The sequence below is a fragment of the Bacillus rossius genome, chromosome 2 (assembly GCF_032445375.1).
Source record: "Bacillus rossius redtenbacheri isolate Brsri chromosome 2, Brsri_v3, whole genome shotgun sequence".
NCBI classification, from domain to species: Eukaryota; Metazoa; Arthropoda; class Insecta; order Phasmatodea; family Bacillidae; genus Bacillus; species Bacillus rossius.
This window is the reverse complement of record NC_086331.1, coordinates 134,910,739-134,937,511: the sequence shown is the minus strand read 5'-3', so window position 1 is coordinate 134,937,511 and position 26,773 is coordinate 134,910,739. Positions and strand designations below refer to the sequence as shown.

Sequence of the window (26,773 nt, the reverse complement as noted above, 5' to 3'; positions counted from 1 at the left end):
AACCAGGAGTCTCTCAACCGTATAGCCCAAGGGCCACACAGACTCCTCCACCAAGTCCGAAGGGCCACACAGACTCCTCCACCAAGTCCCAAGGGTCAAGACCTAGTAGCTCATCACACCAACATACTGTGAAGCTATGGCGCCCGTGGATTGGAGAACCTGCTCTAAACCAGGAGTCTCTCAACCATATAGCCCACAGGCCACACAGACTCCTCCACCAAGACCCAAGGGCCAAGACCTAGTAGCTCATCACACCAACATACTGTGAAGATATGGCGCCCGTGGATTGGAGAACCTGCTCTAAACCAGGAGTCTCTCAACTGTATAGCCCAAGGACCACACAGACTCCTCCACCAAGTCCCAAGGGCCAAGACCTAGTAGCTCATCACACCAACATACTGTGAAGCTATGGCGCCCGTGGATTGGAGAACCTGCTCTAAACCAGGAGTCTCTCAACCATATAGCCCAAGGACCACACACTCTTCCACCAAGTCCCAAGGGCCAAGACCTAGTAGCTCATCATACCAACATACTGTGAAGCTATGGCGCCCGTGGATTGGAGACCCTGCTCTAAACCAGGAGTCTCTCAACCGTATAGCCCAAGGATCACACAGACTCCTCCACCAAGTCCCAAGGGCCAAGACCTAGTAGCTCATCACACCAACATACTGTGAAGCTATGGCGCCCGTGGATTGGAGAACCTGCTCTAAACCAGGAGTCTCTCAACCATATAGCCCAAGGACCACACACTCTTCCACCAAGTCCCAAGGGCCAAGACCTAGTAGCTCATCATACCAACATACTGTGAAGCTATGGCGCCCGTGGATTGGAGAACCTGCTCTAAACCAAGAGTCTCTCAACCGTATAGCCCAAGGGTTACACAGACTCCTCCACCAAGTCCCAAGGGCCACACAGACTCCTCCACCAAGTCCCAAGGGCCAAGACCTAGTAGCTCATCACACCAACATACTGTGAAGCTATGGCGCCTGTGGATTGGAGAACCTGCTCTTAACCAGGAGTCTCTCAACTATATAGCTCAAGGGCCACATAGACTCCTCCACCAAGTCCTAAGGGCCAAGACCTAGTAGCTCATCACACCAACATACTGTGAAGTTATAGCGCCCGTGGATTGGAGAACCTGCTCTAAACCAGGATTCTCTTAACCATATAGCCCAAGATCCACACAGACTCCTCCACCAAGTCCCAAAGGCCAAGAATTAGTAGCTCATCACACCAACATACTGTGAAGCTTTGGCGCCCATGGATTGGAGAACCTGCTCTAAACCAGGTGTCTCTCAACCGTATAGCCCAAGGGCCACACAGACTCCTCCACCAAGTCCCAAGGGCCAAGACCTAGTAGCTCATCACACCAACATACTGTGAAGCTATGGCGCCCGTGGATTGGAGAACCTGCTCTAAACCAGGAGTCTCTCAACCGTATAGCCCAAGGACCACACAGACTCCTCCACCAAGTCCCAAGGGCGAAGACCTAGTAGCTCATCACACCAACATACTGTGAAGCTATGGCGCCCGTGGATTGGAGAACCTGCTCTAAACCAGGAGTCTCTCAACCCTATAGCCCAAGGGCCACACAGACTCCTCCACCAAGTCCCAAGGGCCACACAGACTCCACCAAGTCCCAAGGGCCAAGACCTAGTAGCTCATCACACCAACATTCTGTGAAGCTATGGCGCCCGTGGACTGGAGAACCTGCTCTAAACCAGGAGTCTCTCAACCATATAGCCCAAGGACCACACAGACTCCTCCACCAAGTCCCAAGGGCCAAAACCTAGTAGCTCATCACACCAACATACTGTGAAGCTATGGCGCCTGTGGACTGGAGAACCTGCTCTAAACCAGGAGTCTCTCAACCGTATAGCCCAAGGACCACACAGACTCCTCCACCAAGTCCCAAGGGCCAAGACCTAGTAGCTCATCACACCAACATTCTGTGAAGCTATGGCGCCCGTGGACTGGAGAACCTGCTCTAAACCAGGAGTCTCTCAACCATATAGCCCAAGGACCACACAGACTCCTCCACCAAGTCCCATGGGCCAAAACCTAGTAGCTCATCACACCAACATACTGTGAAGCTATGGCGCCCGTGGATTGGAGAACCTGCTCTAAACCAGGAGTCTCTCAACCTTATAGCCCAAGGGTCACACAGACTCCTCCACCAAGTCCCAAGGGCCACACAGACTCCTCCACCAAGTCCCAAGGGCCAAGACCTAGTAGCTCTTCACACCAACATACTGTGAAGCTATGGCGCCTGTGGATTGGAGAACCTGCTCTAAACCAGGAGTCTCTCAACCATATAGCCCAAGGGCCACATAGACTCCTCCACCAAGTCCCAAGGGCCAAGACCTAGTAGCTCATCACACCAACATACTGTGAAGTTATGGCGCCCGTGGATTGGAGAACCTGCTCTAAACCAGGAGTCTCTCAACCATATAGCCCAAGGGCCACACAGACTCCTCCATAAAGTCCCAAAGGCCAAGAATTAGTAGCTCATCACACCAACATACTGTGAAGCTTTGGCGCCCGTGGATTGGAGAACCTGCTCTAAACCAGGTGTCTCTCAACCGTATAGCCCAAGGGCCACACAGACTCCTCCACCAAGTCCCAAGGGCCAAGTCCTAGTAGCTCATCACACCAACATTCTGTGAAGCTATGGCGCCCGTGGACTGGAGAACCTGCTCTAAACCAGGAGTCTCTCAACCATATAGCCCAAGGGCCACACAGACTCCTCCACCAAGTCCCAATGGCCAAGACCTAGTAGCTCATCACACCATCATACTGTGAAGCTATGGCGCCCGTGGACTGGAGAACCCTGCTGAGGAAGATGGGACCTTCATCTTTGGATAGCGATTCGGTGCTCGTAAATAGTACCAATGCAGGAAGGGGCGAAACGTTAAACATGTTAACGGTGAGGGTAATAGCTACTTCCGTTAATGCAATAGAAGCCAAGAAATGTAACGGCTGGCCAAGCAGTGTATTTGGTCGTTATAGTTATGGCATAATTTTACGGCACACGGTTCATGAATCGAATCTTGGTCGTATCAAATGAAGAACTTCGGCTTTTAATATAAATTTACACATGTTAAGAAGGCCATGGTGACTGACTCGTCAGCTCACTCACCTGTAAGAAAGTGTTCAACAATTAGGGTGGGGGGGCGGGGGGTGTGCTGGTGTGATTGTCTCCGTGAGCTCCTGTTCTCGTGCCATTCATTGGTTCTAATCTAGTGTCGGTGACGTGATGTCAGGCTTTAATTCCTTCAGGCATAGGCTCGGTATAGGTTAGACAGTGTTAAAAAAAAAGGAGGTTGTCTGTAAAGTCGGTTTACGGACGATAATTTTACGTGATAGTCATAAGAAAACATTGATAAAAAATTTCATACTTTTTAATTTTCAAATATTATTTACAGTTTTTGCAGATTTAATTTAAATAATTTGTTTAAATATAATCACGAACAATTAGTTAAAAAGCCCGCCTAACCTGTTTGATATTATAGAAGATTTTCTCGCACGGTGGTTGGCCGGTTCTTGCACGCTCGGCTCAGGCGGAACGTGATATTTTTCGTGCGTGCAGCCGGCGTTCATCGATTTATAAGACTTTATCATGTCAATAAGTTTTGTTTAACCTTTTGCTGGTTTTTACATATAGCCGAATAAAAGATACTTTTTTAATTAAAATTTTTGATTTTTTTCTTAGGATAAATAATTTTTTTTTCAAATGGTAGCTTTAAATAATTCAAGGCGTAATTAAACTTTGTTTATAAATACCAAATTGGAGAACAATACAATTTCGTTTCAAACATTATATTTCTTAGTTATTATTTACAAATAATACTCCCGTGACAAACAATTTTTTATGAACTCTCTTTCTTTTCAGTTTGCTCTGTTCGGTACAAAATTTTCAATCGATTTTAAACCAACTTTCAGATGAGATAGAGATAGCTTAAAACATAGCTCAGGTAAAGAGAAACTGAAATAAACGTAAAATTTTCCAAATGTCTCCGTCATAATTTTAACAAGATGTTTAAAAATATTGCAATATTTCACACACACAAGACTAGAAAGCTGAAAATAATTATTGAAACAATTTTTTAATAAACTAAGTTTTTAAAACTGACTAAAAATACAAAATAATTTCTCTTAGCGTCATACAGATTTGTAACACCATACAGATTCTTAACCCCTTAGAGTTCATCCTGAAATTTTGTGATTGTGAATTTTTAATACCCATGAAAATGCTTGTAAGATTTAAAACGGAGACTTTGGGTGCATGCAATAGATAGTTGATGCATGAACAGTTCACATAAGTCACTAACAATTGTATTGCACTGCAGACGATATTAATGGTCTCAACGGCAGCTACTCCATACACTCCTTACTCATATATACTGTATGCGTCCCACGTTTTTCGTTTTCAATATTACAAGTATTTTATAGGTAAAAAAAATTCACGATCAAAAAATGTCAGGACAAACTGTATGCGGTTGGTATTTGTATGGTGTTACAAATATGGATGGGGCTAGGAAAATTGATTTTATACTTTTTAGTCCGTTTCAAAAACGCGGTATATAAAAAAATATATATAATATATTTTTTAAAAATAATATTGGTTTCTGAGTCGTACTGGAGTTGAAATGAAACTGTCGACGTTTGCTTGGCGGTGACGGGTGGTTAGTAACCGCTATATGCTGAGCTTGTGTTGTTTTGTTACATGCTTCCGCCAGTAATCTTGCTTGTGATATCTAATGATACCTTTTGTTTTTAGCTGTGCGTGGGGAGGAGATGATGTAAGGATGCCAGAGGAACACGAGGTGAGTGTATGGGGCTTGCTTAGAAAGTGTCGCGCACAGTGAAAATCCATGGCAAGTTATTGTCTGAATGTAAATACGTATATAAACATGACACGCATTCAATGCACAATATAACAAAATTTGAAGGCCTGATTAAAACCCTAAGAAGATATATTTAATGACGATGTTATATGTGATACTGGAGATTTCACAGTAATAAGTAATTTGCAGTAATAAGTCTGTTAATTCCATAAAGTAATTAATGTTATTTATCACACGAACTCTCGATGAAATTATTGCAATATTCGTTTTATCACTAATCTAATAGAAAAGTTCCTGAAAAAAACATTGTGTAAAGTAGATTTACACAGCAAAGTTTAGAACTGAACACCTTAATTAATTCCTGTTATAAATCATATAAATGTCAATTAAGTATCCGTTGGCTATAAATTTATTCAACTTTGCACTAGACACTTCACCTAGTAATCTGGTTGATAAAATAATAAACTTCCTAGCCAGAATTTATGGCTAAACATTAAGCAGTAATAAAACCCCTAAGTACATCATTACTTATACTCTTGAAACTTTGTAATATTAGTGACTTAGCCAACATATGTCTGTAACTCTCTTATGAAGTGAAAAAATCAAATTTTTTAATATCGTTTGCATTATTTAAGTGAGGTTTTTGTTTCCTGGAATCAAGTTTTTTTTTAACATCCAGGGGTCATTAATATTTACCTGAAGTTTAATAATATATTGAAGTTTGAAAATTAAATTTTTACCGGAAAAAAAAATTTGTTTCGCCGAAGAGTGCACGTAGAATAGCCACCTGCCGAGGTGAACTGTAAACTGTAACATCCGCTAGATAGCACCTCCGCGCGCTACATAGTTCTCATACACGGAAGATATAAAATCAACTTAAATCACCTGGGATTGTTATTTAGTGGTAAGTGATGAAAGTGCCGTGTACAGTTTGCACAGTGCAGATTGACTATAAATCACATGACCTATGAGTAGTATATATTGGGGGCACCGGGTAATGGTTCTGGATGAGGTTTCGGTGGTGTCGACCGCCATCTTGATGTCAAAAATTCCTCAGAAATTATCAAAAAAATCCTCAAAATTCCTAAACAATTTTCCAATTTCGAGGGAAAAAATTTCCTTTTCGAAGGAAAAATGTCCAATTTTCCCCCCTCGAATCCCGATGGCTTGAAATGTCCCCAGAGTGGCTAAAAATCCCCCATGGGAAAGTCACCCCAAGACACTGGCAACCCTTTACCTTGACCTTTTGATACAGTCTCATATAAAATACTTTTAGATAAATTGTATAAAGTAGGAATAAGAGGTTTGACAAATACTTGGTTTAAAAGTTATTTGGAGGGCAGGTCTCAGAGAGTCAATATAAATAATAAATTAGAGACAACCTGTATATAAATATAGGAGTCCCGCAGGGCAGTGTTCTTGGGCCAATTTTGTTTCTGTTATATATAAATGATTTGTGTAACTTAGACATAACAGGGCAGATAGTTTCTTTTGCAGATGATACTGCAATTTTATTTTCATCCGACAATTGGCCTTCGGGCTTTGAACGGTAAATAACGTACTTAAAAAAATTAAAGAAATATTAGATGATAGTTTTCTCTCTCTAAACATAAATAAAACCAAATATATTAATTTCTCTGCCAACATTTTGGGCCAAACTATCGAACATGAACAAAAAATTCACGTATGTAATGAAAAATTTTTAACTGTGAAAAATTTAGTGTCATAGAAAGAGTACATGATATAAAATACTTAGGTATAATGCTCGACTCTTTTCTAAAATGGAATAAACATGTTCCTTTCTTACAAACAAAATTCGAAAGTTGTGTATAAATTCGTTGAACTTGTGCCGGAAATTAGGCATTTCGTCACCTTTTTTAAATTTTTCTATAATTTTAAAATTTTTGGGAATTCTTATTTTTTGATATATCTGGTTGTTAAGGGGGTGATTTAATTTTTGTTAGGCCGGTGTACGCCACGTATTTAAACTTTGTGCCAGTGGTCCGAAGCCCTTTCCCAGGAGGACAATCTGATATTTTGCTGTCTAATGTGGACGTGGGCAGCCCGGTTGATTTTCTCTCGCCTGCAGTCACATCCCGAGTTTGTAATATTATTTCTCTTCATGACCAAAATTGCATAGAGCAGCTTGTGGGCTGCAAGCCACTACTTCTGAGAGGCTTGCTGAGAATAGCAAGTCTCGTCACGAATGGGGCTCCAGTGGAGCTGTGTTCCCAGCGGAGTGGCGTTTTCTGACCCCCCTTCCTCTCCCCCCCCCCCTCCCTGTTAGTTCTGAGAAATCAAGCTAGGAGAAGTGACCTGACGGGAACTTAGCCAAGACGATGGCCTAATTCAAGGACATTCTCCCTGGTCTTACAGAGACGTCCCCGACATCTAGCGGCGAAAAAAGTAACCGCGGGCCTGGTCGCCAGCGTGCAGAGCTCACCCTCGTGACACCTAGTGGCAAGTCAGCTCACCGCCTCAGTTAGTTCCCATTTATGCCGCTAGAGAGCAGCGCCGTGGCGCCATATGGCACTATGCTTTCTTCTCGTGGCCTGTAGAAGTCGATTGTTTGTTGCCTTCTGTTCTGGCCGGTAGAGAGCGCGCATGTCTTGTTCTTGTCACGCCCGCCTCGGACACCTTCGCAGGTTTTCGGCCCTGAGCCGAACCTTCCCCCTCTTCCCTAGGGCTTTAGCACCCGTTTTAATTAGAAGCCTTGTCTGCCATAGCGGGCACTCAGTACTCTGACCTCGGCTACTGACCACGTCTTTTCGGTGTCTTCTGCGCTAAGAGGTTTTTCGCGGGAACGGCGAATTCGTGTGCACAAGAATGTAGTCAGCTTGCTTTAGGGCTGTGATCCCAGTGGTACAGTAGCCTGTCAGATGTAGTATTTAGAAAAAGTCATGTTTAGTTAAATTTTATTATTTTTTTTTTACTTTCCTAAATATTTTAGTTTCTTCCGCGCATCCGCGAATTCTCGGTACGCGCCATCCTGATGTCGGCGCTAGACACCTCGCGAGCCCTGTTTCCACACCCTGTTTGGTGAGTAATCCGTTTTTTTTTTTCTCCCCAAATTCCCGTTTGTTGGCCTTTCGCGCCGACTGTGTATGACTGTCTGGACGCAGGTCTAATTCGTTTTGAATTTGACATGTGTTTCAGACAGGGTCAAAGTTTCCGGGGAGAGAAATTGCTCCCCGCATAATCTTCGGGACCTGCAGCTGATTTCCCCCTTTAGAAGAGTTTTCCTCTCGGTCCGATGTCATCCTGGGAAGACCCGGGTGATATGAGCTATATATATATTCCACTTGCATAGAAGGAACTAAATTAATTAACAAGATACCAGCGAGCAGTGCTTTAAGAACGTAATCCTCAGAACATGTAAAATCAAGGAAACTCATATATATGTAATCGGTGGGAGAATCAAATTTTGGTGCTATACTTGAAATTTTGTTAATGTAATCATTTGTTTGTTAAAGTGTAATGTGTATTGTTTTAAATAATGTAGGGGCGCCCCCTTAACTTTGTTAATTACTAAGATTTTTATTATCATGTCGAAATAATGCTAAAACAAAACCGCGTAAAAATAAACCAGGCTGTTTATATAGCGTATTTATTTATCATATACCTTCTTCTACATAACGATCCACGAACTCCCAAGTTACTAGTGTGCAGGGAGTGTAAATTTTGTCTTGTTCACCACCTTGTGTCCCCTCTGGTAATTAATTTTAATTTTCTTAATATTTTGCCCAGCTGTTTCCAAGGTGTTTTTTTAATTAATTAAAAATAATATAATTTTTGGGCACGAGGGGCGTTACAAACTAAGATCAATAGATATTATCTATTGAAGGTATTAGAATGGTCTACTTTGCTATTTTTCAGTCTGTTCTGCAGTATGGCATTCTGTCTTGAAGAGGGCCCAGAAAAATGTCAATTAAGCCACTTATAACAATTCAAAAACTTATTTTACGAGTCATTTTCAAAAAAAAAAAAAATCACACGTACTCGTTCAAGAAACTTTTTAAACTATTAAATGTATTTGATATTAAAAGATTGTTTATTAGAGCTGCAATAATTAATACGTATCAAAAGGAAAATCAGTTAAATTATGTATATCAAAACTATCCTATACGGCATAGACAGAACATAAATTTACCAATCCCTCTATTTCATAAAACAATTTCTTAGAGATCTTTAGAACTTTTGCTTCCAAAAATTGTAATTCTTCCTGAAAAACTAAAAACAAAAAAAAATTTCAAATAAAAAAATGTTAATATTTGGCTAGATAATTTAACTGATGAAGATAATGCTTTAGTATTTAAGTAAGATTTATATAATGTTGTAACTTTGTACTTGTACTTGAAATACTAAGTTTTATTGAATTATATTTTCATTTATTAATGAAACAATGTTATACTTTATGAGTTTTTTAATTTATACATTATATTGAATTTTAATAAATTTCTCTTTTTAACTTTCATCTTTATAAAACTAATGTAAGATTTCTAAGGTTATATTTTATATATTTATTTCTACGTTATTACAAATGTATAAGTTTTTACATTCGTCAAAATACCGCATGTAATTTAAAGTGACTAGATGCACTCACATACCAGCTTGCTTACACGAGTGATAAATTTCCTGGTTAATTAAATGAACATTGTCAACAATGTGTAAAAAAAGGGAAATAATAAAAGCCTAGGTCGCCATTTTCGATCAGCCCATATAGATTTCGTCATCTTCGATTCTGCATTTCGAACTATGACATCACAGTCGCCATTTTGTTTTATAGAAAATTGTTCTTTTGTTTCCCACAATAATGAGATTATGATGGCACTGTTGCAATTTTCGTTACGTCCGCCATCTTGAAAATCTGTAATTATTAATAGAAAATATCGAGAAAAATCATATTAAAAAATATTTAATTATAATTTCAATAAAACAAAATAGTCACATCATGGTGTCCTAGGTTCGAACCTAGTTTGGGAAAAAGGGAGGGGGGGTAATTCATCCTTCCTCTACGAAGACCACCAACGGACTGGCCCCCCACCACCCACGGAAATCTTGGATCCACCATTTTGTTTTCTAGAATAGTCCACCATATTTGTTTGAGAACTGTTCACCATTTTGTTTTCTAGAACATTCAGAATATTGGATTTAGACATCACAGCAACCACCTGGTTGACTTTGCCCATGACCTATATTTACCTTTACCCAAGACATTTACCTATCTTGACCTTTACCTTCATCTTTGCATTAGCATTGACCGTTGACATTTGAACTTGACCACAGCCATACTCTTGATTTCAGCCATATTAACATCGAGCCCCCCCACTTCCAAAACTTTGCATTTTTTTGTTATGTTGGCAAAATCATCCAGAGTCCCACTCCTTAATGTTGCACTTCTCATTATGGTAAGAACTTCCACTATATTGGATTCCATCTTGAATTATGTCATGTCAGCAATTAAATTTTCGTCTGCTGGACGTTATCATATAAGATTCTGACAGCCACCATCTTGATTAGGTCTGCTGGAATAGGATATCATATTCTGACGACATAACCAATATATTGTTTTCGTCTGCTTGAAGTCACCGTCTTAAATAACATAGTATCCACCATCCTTGTTTCCAATAATAGATATTAGGAGCGCTAGTCACATAGTAAACACATTTTCTGTTAGAGTGCGCTGCTGCAACATTAGTTTAATATTAACCTACTAGCGTACAAGCGGGTGGGAAGACGCGGATGGGCAGAGGGGCTTTTGCGAGGCACAGGAGGATTGCTTCTGGAGGGGGGGAGGAGTGCGTGCGGGTAGATCGTCCAGCGCAGCGCTGCGAGTGCGCGCGAGAGTGAGTGGCGGGCAGTCGGGCGGGCAGCAGGATCTCCGGGATGGGGCGCATGCGGGTAGATCGTCCAGCGCAGCGCAGCGCTGTGAGTGCGCGCGAGAGAGAGTGGCGGGCAGGTGGTCGGGCGGAGGGGCTGGCAGGATCTCCGGGAGGGGGTGCGTGCGGGCTGCTCCTCCAGCGCAGTGCTGTGAGTGCGCGCGAGAGTGAGTGGCGGGCAGTCGGGCGGGCAGCAGGATCTCCGGGAGGGGGCGCGTGCGGGTGGATCGTCCAGCGCAGTGCTGTGAGTGCGCGCGAGAGTGAGTGGCGGGCAGGTGGTCGGCCGGAGGGACTGGCAGGATCTCCGGGAGGGGTTGCGTGCGGGCTGCTCCTCCAGCGCAGTGCTGTGAGTGCGCGCGACAGTGAGTGGCGGGCAGTCGGGCGGGCAGCAGGATCTCCGGGAGGGGGCGCGTGCGGGTGGATCGTCCAGCGCAGCGCTGTGAGTGCGCGCGAGAGTGAGTGGCGGGCAGTCGGGCGGGCAGCAGGATCTCCGGGAATGGGCGCGTGCGGGTGGGTCGTCCAGCGCAGCGCTGTGAGTGCGCGCGAGAGTGAGTGGCGGGCAGGTGGTCGGGCGGAGGGGCTGGCAGGATCTCCGGGAGGGGGTGCGTGATGGCTGCTCCTCCAGCGCAGCGCTGTGTGTGCGCGCGAGAGTGGCGGGCAGGTGGTGGGCGGAGGGGCTGGCAGGATCTCTGGGAGAAGGCACGTGCGGGTGGATCGTCCAGCGCAGCGCTGTGAGTGCGCGCGAGAGTGGTGGGCAGGTGGTCGGGCGGAGGGGCTGGCAGGATCTTCGGGAGGGGGCGCGTGCGGGTGGATCGCCCAGCGCAGTGCTGTGAGTGCGCGCGAGAGTGAGTGGCGGGCAGTCGGGCGGGCGGAGGGGCGGGCAGGCGGAGGGGCGGGCAGGATCTCCAGGAGGGGGCGCGTGGGGGTGGATCGTCCAGCGCAGCGCTGTGAGTGCGCGCGAGAGTGGCGAACAGGTGGTCGGGCGGAGGGGGGCAGGATCTCCGGGAGGAGACGCGTGCGGGTGGATCGTCCAGCGCACCGCTGTGAGTGCGCGCGAGAGTGGCGGGCAGGTGGTCGGGCGGAGGGGGCCTGATCTCCGGGAGGGGGCGCGTGCGGGTAGATCGTCCAGCGCAGCGCTGTGAGTGCGCGCGAGAGTGAGTGGCGGGCAGTCGGGCTGGTGGTCGGGCGGAGGGGCGGGCAGGATCTCCAGGAGGGGGCGCGTGCGGGTGGATCGTCCAGCGCAGCGCTGTGAGTGCGCGCGAGAGAGAGTGGCGGGCAGGTGGTCGGGCAGAGGGGGGCCTGATCTCCGGGAGGGGGCGTGTGCGGGTGGATCGTCCAGCGCAGCGCTGTGAGTGCGCGCGAGAGAGTGGCGGGCAGTCGGGCAGGTGGATGGGTGGAGGGCGGCAGGATCTCCGGGAGGGGGCGCGTGCTGGTGGATCGTCCAGCGCAGCGCTGTGAGTGCGCGCGAGAGAGTGGCGGGCAGGTGGTCGGTCGGAGGGGGGCCGAGGGGGGCCTGATCTCCGGGAGGGGGCGCGTGCGGGTGGATCGTCCAGCGCAGCGCTGTGAGTGCGCGAGAGTGAGTGGCGGGCAGTCAGGCAGGTGGATCTCCGGGAGGGGGCGCGTGCGGGTGGATCGCCCAGCGCAGTGCTGTGAGTGCGCGCGAGAGAGTGGCGGTAAGTCGGGCAGGTGGATGGGTGGAGGGGGGCAGGATCTCCGGGAGGGGGGCGCGTGCGGGTGGATCGTCCAGCGCAGCGCTGTGAGTGCGCGCGAGAGAGAGTGGCGGGCAGGTGGTCGGGCGGAGGGGGGCCTGATCTCCGGGAGGGGGCGCGTGCTGGTGGATCGTCCAGCGCAGCGCTGTGAGTGCGCGCGAGAGAGTGGCGGGCAGGTGGTCGGTCGGAGGGGGGCCGAGGGAGGCCTGATCTCCGGGAGGGGGCGCGAGCGGGTGGATCGTCCAGCGTAGCGCTGTGAGTGCGCGAGAGTGAGTGACGGGCAGTCGGGCAGGTGGATCTCCGGGAGGGGGCGCGTGCGGGTGGATCGCCCAGCGCAGTGCTGTGAGTGCGCGCGAGAGAGTGGCGGGCAGTCGGGCAGGCGGATGGGTGGAGGGGGGCAGGATCTCCGGGAGGGGGCGCGTGCGGGTGGATCGTCCAGCACAGCGCTGTGAGTGCGCGCGAGAGAGAGTGGCGGGCAGGTGGTCGGGCGGAGGGGGGCCTGATCTCCGGGAGGGGGCGCGTGCGGGTGGATCGTCCAGCGCAGCGCTGTGAGTGCGCGCGAGAGAGAGTGGCGGGCAGGTGGTCGGGCGGAGGGGGGCCTGATCTCCGGGAGGGGGCGCGTGCAGGTGGATCGTCCAGCGCAGTGCTGTGAGTGTGCACGAGAGAGAGTGGCGGGCAGGTGGTCGGTCGGAGGGGGACCGAGGGGGGCCTGATCTCCGGGAGGGGGCGCGTGCGGGTGGATCGCCCAGCGCAGTGCTGTGAGTGCGCGAGAGAGAGTGGCGGGCAGTCGGGCAGGTGGATGAAAGGAGGGGGGCAGGATCTCCGGGAGGGGGCGCGTGCGGGTGGATCGTACAGCGCAGCGCTGTGAGTGCGCGCGAGAGAGAGTGGCGGGCAGGTGGTCGGGCGGAGGGGGGCCTGATCTCCGGGAGGGGGCGCGTGCTGATGGATCGTCCAGCGCAGCGCTGTGAGTGCGCGCGAGAGAGTGGCGGGCAGGTGGTCGGTCGGTGGGGGGCCGAGGGGGGCCTGATCTCCGGGAGGGGGCGCGTGCGGGTGGATCGTCCAGCGTAGCGCTGTGAGTGCGCGAGAGTGAGTGGCGGGCAGTCGGGCAGGTGGATCTCCGGGAGGGGGCGCGTGTGGTTGGATCGCCCAGCGCAGTGCTGTAAATGCGCGCGAGAGAGTGGCGGGCAGTCGGGCAGGTGGATGGGTGGAGGGGGGCAGGATCTCCGGGAGGGGGCGCGTGCGGGTGGATCGTCCAGCGCAGCGCTGTGAGTGCGCGCGAGAGAGTGGCGGGCAGGTGGTCGGGCGGAGGGGGGCCTGATCTCCGGGAGGGGGCGCGTGCGGGTGGATCGTCCAGCGCAGCGCTGTGAGTGCGCGCGAGAGAGAGTGGCGGGCAGGTGGTCGGGCGGAGGGGGGCCTGATCTCCGGGAGGGGGCGCGTGCGGGTGGATCGTCCAGCGCAGTGCTGTGAGTGCGCACGAGAGAGAGTGGCGGGCAGGTGGTCGGGCGGAGGGGGGCCTGATCTCCGGGAGGGGGCGCGTGCGGGTGGATCGTCCAGCGCAGCGCTGTGAGTGCGCGCGAGAGAGAGTGCAGGGCAGGTGGTCGGGCGGAGGGGGGCCTGATCTCCGGGAGGGGGCGCGTGCGGGTGGATCGTCCAGCGCAGCGCTGTGAGTGCGCGCGAGAGAGAGTGGCGGGCAGGTGGTCGGGTGGAGGGGGGCCTGATCTCCGGGAGGGGGGCGCGTGCGGGTGGATCGTCCAGCGCAGTGCTGTGAGTGCGCGCGAGAGTGGCGGGCAGGTGGTCGATCGGAGGGGGGCAGGATCTCCGGGAGGGGGCGCGTGCGGGTGGATCGTCCAGCGCAGCGCTGTGAGTGCGCGCGAGAGTGAGTGGCGGGCAGTCGGGCAGGTGGTCGGGCGGAGGGGGGCAGGATCTCCGGGAGGGGGCGCGTGCGGGTGAATCGTCCAGCGCAGCGCTGTGAGTGCGCGCGAGAGTGAGTGGCGGGCAGTCGGGCAGGTGGTCGGGCGGAGGGGGGCAGGATCTCCGGGAGGGGGCGCGTGCGGGTGGATCGTCCAGCGCAGCGCTGTGAGTGCGCGCGAGAGTGAGTGGCGGGCAGTCGGGCAGGTGGTCGGGCGGAGGGGCGGCAGGATCTCCGGGAGGGGGCGCGTGCGGGTGGATCGTCCAGCGCAGCGCTGTGAGTGCGCGCGAGAGTGAGTGGCGGGCAGTCGGGCAGGTGGTCGGGCGGAGGGGCGGCAGGATCTCCGGGAGGGGGCGCGTGCGGGTGGATCGTCCAGCGCAGCGCTGTGAGTGCGCGCGAGAGTGAGTGGCGGGCAGTCGGGCAGGTGGTCGGGCGGAGGGGGGCAGGATCTCCGGGAGGGGGGCGCGTGCGGGTGGATCGTCCAGCGCAGCGCTGTGAGTGCGCGCGAGAGTGAGTGGCGGGCAGTCGGGCAGGTGGTCGGGCGGAGGGGCGGCAGGATCTCCGGGAGGGGGGCGCGTGCGGGTGGATCGTCCAGCGCAGCGCTGTGAGTGCGCGCGAGAGTGAGTGGCGGGCAGTCGGGCAGGTGGTCGGGCGGAGGGGCGGCAGGATCTCCGGGAGGGGGCGCGTGCGGGTGGATCGTCCAGCGCAGCGCTGTGAGTGCGCGCGAGAGTGAGTGGCGGGCAGTCGGGCAGGTGGTCGGGCGGAGGGGCGGCAGGATCTCCGGGAGGGGGCGCGTGCGGGTGGATCGTCCAGCGCAGCGCTGTGAGTGCGCGCGAGAGTGAGTGGCGGGCAGTCGGGCAGGTGGTCGGGCGGAGGGGGGCAGGATCTCCGGGAGGGGGCGCGTGCGGGTGGATCGTCCAGCGCAGCGCTGTGAGTGCGCGCGAGAGTGAGTGGCGGGCAGTCGGGCAGGTGGTCGGGCGGAGGGGGGCAGGATCTCCGGGAGGGGGCGCGTGCGGGTGGATCGTCCAGCGCAGCGCTGTGAGTGCGCGCGAGAGTGAGTGGCGGGCAGTCGGGCAGGTGGTCGGGCGGAGGGGCGGCAGGATCTCCGGGAGGGGGCGCGTGCGGGTGGATCGTCCAGCGCAGCGCTGTGAGTGCGCGCGAGAGTGAGTGGCGGGCAGTCGGGCAGGTGGTCGGGCGGAGTGGCGGCAGGATCTCCGGGAGGGGGCGCGTGCGGGTGGATCGTCCAGCGCAGCGCTGTGAGTGCGCGCGAGAGTGAGTGGCGGGCAGTCGGGCAGATGGTCGGGCGGAGGGGGGCAGGATCTCCGGGAGGGGGGCGCGTGCGGGTGGATCGTCCAGCGCAGCGCTGTGAGTGCGCGCGAGAGTGAGTGGCGGGCAGTCGGGCAGGTGGTCGGGCGGAGGGGCGGCAGGATCTCCGGGAGGGGGCGCGTGCGGGTGGATCGTCCAGCGCAGCGCTGTGAGTGCGCGCGAGAGTGAGTGGCGGGCAGTCGGGCAGGTGGTCGGGCGGAGGGGCGGCAGGATCTCCGGGAGGGGGCGCGTGCGGGTGGATCGTCCAGCGCAGCGCTGTGAGTGCGCGCGAGAGTGAGTGGCGGGCAGTCGGGCAGGTGGTCGGGCGGAGGGGCGGCAGGATCTCCGGGAGGGGGGCGCGTGCGGGTGGATCGTCCAGCGCAGCGCTGTGAGTGCGCGCGAGAGTGAGTGGCGGGCAGTCGGGCAGGTGGTCGGGCGGAGGGGGGCAGGATCTCCGGGAGGGGGCGCGTGTGGGTGGATCGTCCAGCGCAGCGCTGTGAGTGCGCGCGAGAGTGAGTGGCGGGCAGTCGGGCAGGTGGTCGGGCGGAGGGGCGGCAGGATCTCCGGGAGGGGGCGCGTGCGGGTGGATCGTCCAGCGCAGCGCTGTGAGTGCGCGCGAGAGTGAGTGGCGGGCAGTCGGGCAGGTGGTCGGGCGGAGGGGCGGCAGGATCTCCGGGAGGGGGCGCGTGCGGGTGGATCGTCCAGCGCAGCGCTGTGAGTGCGCGCGAGAGTGAGTGGCGGGCAGTCGGGCAGGTGGTCGGGCGGAGGGGCGGCAGGATCTCCGGGAGGGGGCGCGTGCGGGTGGATCGTCCAGCGCAGCGCTGTGAGTGCGCGCGAGAGTGAGTGGCGGGCAGTCGGGCAGGTGGTCGGGCGGAGGGGGGCAGGATCTCCGGGAGGGGGCGCGTGCGGGTGGATCGTCCAGCGCAGCGCTGTGAGTGCGCGCGAGAGTGAGTGGCGGGCAGTCGGGCAGGTGGTCGGGCGGAGAGGCGGCAGGATCTCCGGGAGGGGGCGCGTGCGGGTGGATCGTCCAGCGCAGCGCTGTGAGTGCGCACGAGAGAGAGTGGCGGGCAGGTGGTCGGGCGGAGGGGGGCCTGATCTCCGGGAGGGGGGCGCGTGCGGGTGGATCGTCCAGCGCAGCGCTGTGAGTGCGCGCGAGAGAGAGTGGCGGGCAGTCGGGCAGGTGGTCGGGCGGAGGGGGGCAGGATCTCCGGGAGGGGGCGCGTGCGGGTGGATCGTCCAGCGCAGCGCTGTGAGTGCGCGCGAGAGTGAGTGGCGGGCAGTCGGGCAGGTGGTCGGGCGGAGGGGGGCAGGATCTCCGGGAGGGGGCGCGTGCGGGTGGATCGTCCAGCGCAGCGCTGTGAGTGCGCGCGAGAGTGAGTGGCGGGCAGTCGGGCAGGTGGTCGGGCGGAGAGGCGGCAGGATCTCCGGGAGGGGGGCGCGTGCGGGTGGATCGTCCAGCGCAGCGCTGTGAGTGCGCACGAGAGAGAGTGGCGGGCAGGTGGTCGGGCGGAGGGGGGCCTGATCTCCGGGAGGGGGCGCGTGCGGGTGGATCGTCCAGCGCAGCGCTGTGAGTGCGCACGAGAGAGAGTGGCGGGCAGGTGGTCGGGCGGAGGGGGGCCTGATCTCCGGGAGGGGGCGCGTGCGGGTGGATCGTCCAGCGCAGCGCTGTGAGTGCGCGCGAGAGTGAGTGGCGGGCAGTCGGGCAGTCGGGCAGGTGGTCGGGCGGAGGGGCGGCAGGATCTCCGGGAGGGGGCGCGTGCGGGTGGATCGTCCAGCGCAGCGCTGTGAGTGCGCGCGAGAGTGAGTGGCGGGCAGTCGGGCAGGTGGTCGGGCGGAGGGGCGGCAGGATCTCCGGGAGGGGGCGCGTGCGGGTGGATCCAGCGCAGCGCTGCGCCGGCGCGAGGTGAGAGTGGGAGGAAGGTGGCCCGCCAAGGCTGGGGAGGGGGTGCGTGCGGGCTGCTCCAGCGCAGTGCTGCGAGTGCGCGCGCGAGTGATGTGCGCGCCTCAGCAGCTGCCGTGACGAGCGCCGAGTGACCGCCGCCATGGACCCAGCGCTAGTCGGCACAGGTAAGCCGAGCCACGCCCGAATCAATACCGCCGCGGCTCACGTGACTCCAGCGTCGCTCCTTCCAAATCATCCTGACTTTCAACAAGTCCTCTGTGTGCCCACAACTGTTATTGATTCGTCCATTTAGATAAATTCTTTAGTTTTATCAATTTTAGGGTTGACAAGCCTGAAATGTCTTTGTCACAGCATATGTGCCAACTAAGTTCTTTAATGCGAGGGAAAATTTATATTAGCTTGTAAACAATTTGGCGTTATTTCTTTAATCGTAATAACATAAGCCTACTGGAATAAATAGTTGAAAGTGATTTTATTTCTCAATAGAAAGCTTCATAAAGAGTGAAACGGATATGGATAAAAATGTCTGCGTAGAGAACAATATTAGCGCACAATGTTAATGATAGTATATAAAATCAATATAATTTAGTCCACCTGACACACATTTTTGGTAACATCAAGAAGTAAAAAACCGAACTGTTGTTGGATTGTGCAAGGAAATAGATTAACGGTACAACCTCACTTATACAGTGATAGCTTGCAAAAGCAACAGTTTTGGTTGTGGTTACATTGACTAGATATATAAAGGTTGCATACTCTATCACTATTAATCTACACAACAAAGTATTTACAGAAGACAGACGCAGTAAGTAGGCATGGAAAGGCTACAGTTATAATATTTTCACTTGAGCCATACTTTGTTTCAAAATAGGCGTGAAGAATAACTGATAGAGTGCGTTTTTTTTTGCAAAAAATTGGTGTTAAATAAATATTCTTTAAAACTGGTAATTAATATTGTTAGAAATATATTTACTAAATATTAATTTTTTTTCAAAATATTTCCAATAGTGGCGATAGAGAAAATTACAGTTCAGTGAACTATTTATGAAGACTAATTAATATTTAATAATATAGTATAGTAGTTTTATTGTCCTAGTCAACTACAAATATACAATTATATTGTACATGTAGTATAGGACTCGTCAAGAACATTAAACATTATGAATACACATTTAAATACAATCATATACACACAAACAAAAATAATAATAAAAAACAAATAATGTACATCATATAATAATAATACATTTTTAGCATAGTTTTGCTTCCATAAAATCATTAATAGAATAAATCTGAATTCCAACAGTAAATCTTTCAGTTTGGTTGACACTTCTGTACAAATTTGAAATGATTATCTTTTGATTAACTGTGTGGTATTTGATTATGTTTTCTATTATAACGTAAACAAATTTTAACACTTAAATCTTTTACTTCATTTTGAAAATTTATAGAACTACTATTAGGCGACCTAAGGTTATTGATGAAGTATGCATGTGTTTAATGCATCGTTTTTTACGTTACTATGTTTTTTTCTGTCAAAATGAAATTATTTTTCTTATTTTTTCAATCATCTTATTATTCCTTTTGTCTTAAAATTTCTCATAGTATGTCTATACTAACAAACACACATATCTCGGAGACCATGTATTGGTCAAATTTTGGTCACAATTGTTTATCTTTCCGCTTTCTTGACCACACTGGCACAACCATTAAATAACAAGGCTACAAGATTTTTACTTAATTCCCCTGTCTGAGTTTTTGAGAGAGTACTAACACTTTAAGTGTAAACATAGCTAGATCACGCTATTTATCTAAAAATATACTTTTTCTTGAGCAGTTTTTAAAAATAAGTAGAAATATTACTTATCATTGGAAAGTTATTAATAGATTATGTGAGCCTGAAATTTTGCGCTAAATTGAGGCAATTATATCTGGTTTTTTTTAAGTAAATAAAATGTGCCTCAGCATTAAGTCTCGGGCCCCACACACCATGTAGGTTTTTCCCTCATAAACATTTCAAGGGATTTTTTGTTTTCATATTTTAACTCGCTTTCTTCCTTGCATTTGTTTATCTGCCACACATAATTTCAACATATATTCTCTTAATGTCCCGCAAGTGGTAATAATTACGAATACTTGCGCCTTTTTACTCCCATGATATTAAACTAAGTGAATATATGCCAAAAATATTTGTTAAAAGTTAAAATTTTGAAATACTCCTTAAATAAAAGGGTTATTGTTTTTTATTGCGTATTCAGTTCGATCGAAGTTCTATAATTCATTTTTTTAAAAATCAAAATATTTTGGTTATGGCATAGTTTCACATCACATACACATTCTACTGCTTACTTTATTTTCATACTTTATGTTAAAATACAACTGTACACGCATTAAGGAACAATTACCTCGTGAATTGTTGTGCAAAGCCTCGAAAGACTTAAAAAAAAGTTTATAGCCAGTGGTAATTAATAAAACCAAGCTTTCGCAAGAATAAAGCCACATGGAAAATGAAATAAAATAGTTTAGGATGGTCAGCTGGAGTGCCTTCCAAATCCACTAAAACTTTATTAACTCTTATGACTTTTTATAATGCCTGCATAGTCGCAGTTCATGCTTGTAAAGAACTTTGGCTGTTGAGTTTATTTTGAGAGAAACATTCGTAATGTCCACGCAAGGTGTTTATTTATTAATTGAAGCAGAGAGAATGTCATTCCTTGAAAGTCTTGGGATCGGCAATGCAAAAAATGAAAAAGAAAAAAAACCAAAAAAACTACAGATTCTATCACAGTGTCACTAAGTACGATTGACGGTAAGAAAAATATAGATCGTTTTTACTCTGAAAAATATAAAATATATTTTTTTTAATGTCAATATGAACAAACAGGAAATTAAATTACGCAGCAACTTTCAGTAAGGGTTACAGGTTAATTCTAGATACTTAACCATAGCAGTAATAATGTTGTGCAAGATAATGTATGTGCGGGAAAAAAATGAAGGATTCAGAGAACGTTTCACCGGTTGTTTCACTAAAGAGTAACAGGTGAGGAATATGCAAGGGTGCGCATGTGTCAAAACACAACTTATTCGAAAGTTACAAATTTATACACAATTTATACACTTCGGCAACAAAATACTATTGCAAGATAGAATATAAATGACTATTCGTGCCTTGTGAATATAAGTATGCCGACTTCAATATGTCGCGCTTCGTTTAGTGAGTTGCTGCGAACATTGACCATGAACACTATAACTTAAAGGTTTAAAAAGCTGTAAAATTAAAAAGGTTAAAGTAGTATTAGTAGGTATTTACTCCAGTTGATATATTATTGTAAATTAGTCTTTCTAACATTGCTCCCCTGGCTATTTAAATATTATGGCTGATAACTGAAAAATACTTCATTAGAATTTGAAAGTGATTATCAACTAACGAACATTAAATATGCATATAAGAAACGTATAAAAATAAACAGTTACTAAATTAATGTCTAGCTTCTAAATTGTTTTGTTTAGAGCGTTAAGACAACCACCGCTTGTCACGGCTACTCGCCTTGCTCGTGGCCGGGCGTTTGGTAACTCGTGGTCCAGCTCCTCGCGTCCCGTCGTCGTCCTTCTTGTAGCTCGGCCTCCGGTACTCGCCACTCGCCACTCGCCACTCGCCACTCGCCAGCCAAGCGAGTGTCCTTGGCCGATACTGCGCTGCAACTGCTAGCCCGCTGTTGTTCCTCCTGGAACCCCCGCACCTCTTGCGTACTCGTCGGGCCAGTCGCCACTCGTATTCACACTCGCCTGGACTTGCACCCGGCGCGGCTCTCGACCACGAGAAACTTCTGGGACATTCTCGTTGAAGCTTCGCGGGTCCCCTAACCCACAGGCGCTGCGGCATGCGTCGTGGGTGCGCGCAAACCTGCCGCTCGGTCCGCTTCTCTGAAATGCCGAATCTAATCATCATCAAGCACAGTAACAGATATTGGGTAACATAATAAACATGCTAAGATAACCAACTACAATATTGACATTTTACGAAATTCAACACCGAAGGGGAGTAAAAATGGTAAGTATGATTCTAAAACGACTAATGAACACTTCCTATTGTTTTAAAAACTAGGTGTTAAAAATTACGAAATAACATTAAAAACTAAGAACAACTTTCATGTAGAGTTACGTAATATATTTTTTTAATCTTTCGAAGGGGAAAAAAGGCGGTTGGTTATAATTTGTGAAAAAAATAAAAATAAAATAATCTTGGAAACGAATTGAGTAAGATGTACAGTATTTGGTAAGAATATTAAAATTAAACCATTCATTATATTTTACCACTTGATTAGTTTCACCCTAAAGTGTGTGAAAGGGGTAAGTTTGGTTTGAAGAAAATATTCACAATTCTGAATTTACTAGATCTAATGGTAAGAAATTAAGAATGAACAACAAGCATAACTTCGAGATTCGAATTGTATTTTTATATTTTTCTGGAATTTTACTTTAAAGGGGGAGATAAGAAGGTTAAGTTTTAATTTATCATGAGAATACCGTATCTGCATAGCAAACAAAGCTGGATGTAAGGAACTGGAAAAGAATAACGTCAATTATGTTATTTCAAAGCATGTTTTGGCTTTACCAATTTTTATATATTCCAACGCAAAAGGTGTTTAAAGGTGGTCAGTTTGTTTGTATTATAAAAGTAATATATCTGAAGCTAATTACGCGGGATGTATGTTATGCTGTACTATTTATACACATTGATAATTTTCAACTTTTTTTACTACTTCCGGAAATTCAATTTCTTAAGGTATGCAAGATTGTAAATACTATAATATAAATAATATTTCCTGATCAAATCAAACTTGATTTAAGATATTGGCAATGATATATCAACGTTCCTTAACTACCTTCTCTTATTTAACGTTCTCCGTAATAATACATTTTAAGTTTTAAAAGGGGTGGATATTATTTAAAAAAAAATAAAATTAATGGAATCCACTAAAAAAGTATTGGCAAGAGACTCTAATTAATGTAAATGTAAGATTATTATAAATATTTTTGATTTCACATTTGCGGTAAACCGGGATGAGTTTTGTTTTGTTTGGTTAATGGATATTGTTATATCCACGTAAGCCTTTGTTCTGAATTTTCACATACAACCCTGTAAGAAATAGGAGATGGGTAAAAATTTACAAATTTTGTTTAAGTATTACGAAGCATAACTAAGAATAATATGCGAGATAAGAAAGTTTATACCTGTAGTCTAAATTTCTAATAAATATGTAATTTTTCAAAAATCTTACAATAATTAACTGTAATAAGGTGAAATTATTTAATTATTCTAGGCATAGCTTTATATAAATAAATAAAAGTGTAAGTGTAAACGATGGCATAATCTAAATTAAACTGAATTAGATGAGTGTTTATTAATTTTTTTTTAACCTTTGCTTATTCATCAAATGGAAAGGAGAGATTTCACCGAAATAAAATATATCCTCGAGCATACTAAACTGGGAATTAGAAAAATTAGATACATGATCTATACCAAAAATTAAAAAAAAAGGTTTACGCATAATCAATACTATCTATACTAATATTATAAAGCTGAAGAGTTTGTTTGTTTGAACGCGCTAATCTCAGGAACCACTGGTCCGATTTGAAAAATTCTTTCAGTGTTGGATAGTACATTTATCGAGGAAGGCTATAGGCTATATTATATTATCAATAACATTAGGGATCCTTACTAAGTCAGATTTAGAATCAAATGCGTTGGAGGGGTTAGATACAACATGCAGTACACGTACGAAGTGTGTGTTGACAATGCCGCAGGCGAATATAAGTTTATTTCCTATTGCCTATTAACATTGTTGCCACGCACTAGATGCCTTATCATTCTTAATTTTCCCATACAAGTAAAAAACACACGTGTGATATTAACAAGGAAGCAATCAGTACCCTCATAAGAGTTCAATTAGTATTTAAATACTTTTTATCACTTTAAATCGCAAACCTAAACTATTGTTTTTGTCCTCTCTCTGTGTTTAATGTTTTTTTACTACCCTTCTTTTCAAGTATATATATTTTACAGACTTGAAACTTCACAGTAATGTTCCTTATGTTACGCAGGATGACATTTTCCGAAAATTAGATCCCATGGGTGGTTAAAACCAGGTAACAGTGGGTACTTTGTCTGCATGAGAACAGGATTTTTCATTGTATATGCCTTCTGCGTCTCCATGGCAACGGGCATCGCGCGGCAGTGGCGAACCCACAAGGAGGGGCATGTATAATGAGCGGCGCAAGAGTGATCTGTCTGTAGACTGCCGTAGCGAAGTACGGGTACATCAGTTGTACGTTGCGTGCACGAGTCGGGAAACCATCGGTGCTATTCATTTTCTCTCCGGTACATTATACAGCATTGTAATAAATTTTCACTGAATTTTTTTTATTTACCATTACTGTAAATGTGAGATGTGGCTTAATTTTTTTCCATTAGTTTAGCCGTGCGAAGCCGGGTTGGGCAGCTAGTAACTTTATAAAAATCTTTTTTAAACGGTTTTTTACGCCTTAAGTTGGCGTACACACATTTCACAACGTCGGGATGTATCTCGCCTCGCGCCATTGGACGGGCAAGCGGTGGAAATGTCGTTCGTTTCGACAAAGGTATCCAGAGAGGCGGATGCCACATCCGTGTACTATCGTAAAAAGACTTGCTTGTCTGTCCCTGCTGTGACTTGGAGGATGTCTGAGGGCAACAGTCGAGCATGCAGGTCCCATAGGCCTACTCCGTACCGAGCCGGACAGTGGCGCTCGCGCAGCAGATGGCTGCCCGCAAGTCTGCATCTCACGGTCACGGTAGATTCATATGACGTGTTAGAAGTTATACGTTTTTATTTAAGAACTAAACTATTCGGAAATTTACTGTAACAAACATTATTTACTCAGTATTCAATATTAATAAAAACACGTGTATAAAATTAATAATTTAATTTAGTAAATAATTGAAATGAATTGTAATTAATAATGAAAATCAATATCCTGAATGTTTATTCTAATTTATTTATTAAATAATATAATATATTTTGACACATTTAGTGTTCACGTGGATTAGTGCTCTTTTAATGTAGATCGCGTACGTAAGTACATACTTAGATTTCTTTGCCGCATTCGTGCACCGTATTTTGGAAAATAATTTTTTCCGACATGATTAATTATTGAAAAAAAAATCGTATTGTAATTTGAACACTAGAAAGCACTTTGCACGACAATAAATTAGTAGGTATCACAAAAAAAAATCATAAATCTACAAAGATATAGGTATCTCATTTATAAACGCTAAAAGTAGAATCAAAATAGTAATTTTAAGCTTAAATAAATTTCAGCCTTTTGCTATTTTTTTTTTCTAAGGGCTAAGTTGTTTTAGCTACGCGTTAAAATGGTTTCTAAGTTCATTTTTATGAAAAGAACTAGGGTAGTACTTGCGATAATTTCGCGCGTAAAGTAATGTAAAAAGTTGAGAGTCGAATTACTATCTTACGCACTAAAGACGTACGTATGCAATGGGCTACCAGTTTCTACAAGGAAGTGCACTGCACGCAGATTGAGAACCCAGCCTTGTGCCGGCCGCTACTGCGTAAAGGAGCGTGTGATAAATTCATTTCTTGGTGGGAGCCACTTGGCCGGCTGTTTGCTTGAAAATTCTTCCCATTTGTTGGTGGGAACGATTGCTTCTTTTATATACCTTTAATCCGTCCCCTGCGTACGCCCATGGTGATAACCTTAGTTTGAAAAAAATACGTTGTTATTACGATTGCCATGACAAGTGGTAAACTCAGACTACTTTTCACTTTCGTTACCACTCGCTAGTCCGGCTGCTACCAAGACAAGTTCACTAGTTTACTTTTGAGGTGCGCTTATACCTAGCTAACGCTTTGGCGACTAGTGTACACATGAGATGCCGGGTGCCGAGTGCTGGATGCCTGGATGCTGGATGCTGGATGCCTGGATGCAGGATGCCTGGATGCTGGATGCCTGGATGCCTGGATGCCTGGATGCCTGGATGCTGGATTCCTGGATGCTGGATTCCTGGATGCTGGATTCCTGGATGCTGGATTCCTGGATGCTGGATTCCTGGATGCTGGATTCCTGGATGCTGGATTCCTAGGTGCTGGATTCCTGGATGCTGGATTCCTGGATGCTGGATTCCTGGATGCTGGATTCCTGGATGCTGGATTCCTGGATGCTGGATTCCTGGATGCTGGATTCCTGGATGCCGGATTCCTGGATGCCGGATTCCTGGATGCTGGATGCCTGGATGCCTGGATGCCTGGATGCCTGGATGCCTGGATGCCTGGATGCCACGATGCTGGATGCGGGTTGCCTGATCCGGGGTGCCGGGGTGCCTGGATGCCGGGTGCCGGGTGCCGTGTCCTGGATGCCTGAATGCGGGGTGCGGGGTGCCTGGATGCCGGGTGCCGTGTCCTGGATGCCTGAATGCGGGGTGCGGGGTGCCTGGATGCGGGGTGCCTGGATGCCGGGTGCCGTGTCCTGGATGCCTGAATGCGTGGTGCGGGGTGCCTGGATGCCGGGTGCCGTGTCCTGGATGCCTGAATGCGGGGTGCGGGGTGCCTGGATGCCGGGTGCCGTGTCCTGGATGCCTGAATGCGGGGTGCGGGGTGCCTGGATGCCGGGTGCCGTGTCCTGGATGCCTGAATGCGGGGTGCGGGGTGCCTGGATGCCGGGTGCCGTGTCCTGGATGCCTGAATGCGGGGTGCGGGGTGCCTGGATGCCGGGTGCCGTGTCCTGGATGCCTGAATGCGGGGTGCGGGTTGCCTGGATGCCGGGTGCCGTGTCCTGGATGCCTGAATGCGGGGTGCAGGGTGCCTGGATGCCGGGTGCCGTGTCATGGATGCCTGAATGCGGGGTGCGGGGTGCCTGGATTCCGGGTGCCGTGTCCTGGATGCCTGAATGCGGGGTGCGGGGTGCCTGGATGCGGGGTGCCTGGATGCCGGGTGCCGTGTCCTGGATGCCTGAATGCGGGGTGCGGGGTGCCTGGATGCCGGGTGCCGTGTCCTGGATGCCTGAATGCGGGGTGCGGGGTGCCTGGATGCCGGGTGCCGTGTCCTGGATGCCTGAATGCGGGGTGCGGGGTGCCTGGATGCCGGGTGCCGTGTCCTGGATGCCTGAATGCGGGGTGCGGGGTGCCTAGATGCCGGGTGCCGTGTCCTGGATGCCTGAATGCG

At 48.7% G+C, this 26,773-nt stretch overlaps 2 protein-coding genes across 14 annotated transcripts in view; one reads left to right on the top strand and one right to left on the bottom strand.

Moving 5' to 3' along the window:
- The window catches only part of LOC134529004 (proline-rich protein 36-like), a 52,328-nt gene extending 30,940 nt beyond the window's left edge, over window positions 1-21,388 (bottom strand). The window contains exons 1-4 of the mRNA XM_063362671.1: window positions 21,339-21,388; window positions 21,100-21,277; window positions 13,911-17,660; window positions 10,747-11,820 (exon numbers count right to left, since the gene is read on the bottom strand). Coding sequence (XP_063218741.1) covers window positions 10,747-11,820; window positions 13,911-17,660; window positions 21,100-21,277; window positions 21,339-21,388 — 5,052 coding nt within the window. The remainder of the gene's footprint in view (window positions 1-10,746; window positions 11,821-13,910; window positions 17,661-21,099; window positions 21,278-21,338) is intronic.
- Window positions 1-26,773, top strand: part of LOC134529870 (voltage-dependent calcium channel type D subunit alpha-1) — a 406,577-nt gene that overhangs the window by 20,703 nt on the left and 359,101 nt on the right. For all 13 annotated transcript variants that reach the window (XR_010074727.1, XM_063364400.1, XM_063364408.1 and 10 more), the window contains exon 2: window positions 4,781-4,826. The gene's annotated coding sequence lies outside the window, so the exon portion shown is untranslated. The remainder of the gene's footprint in view (window positions 1-4,780; window positions 4,827-26,773) is intronic.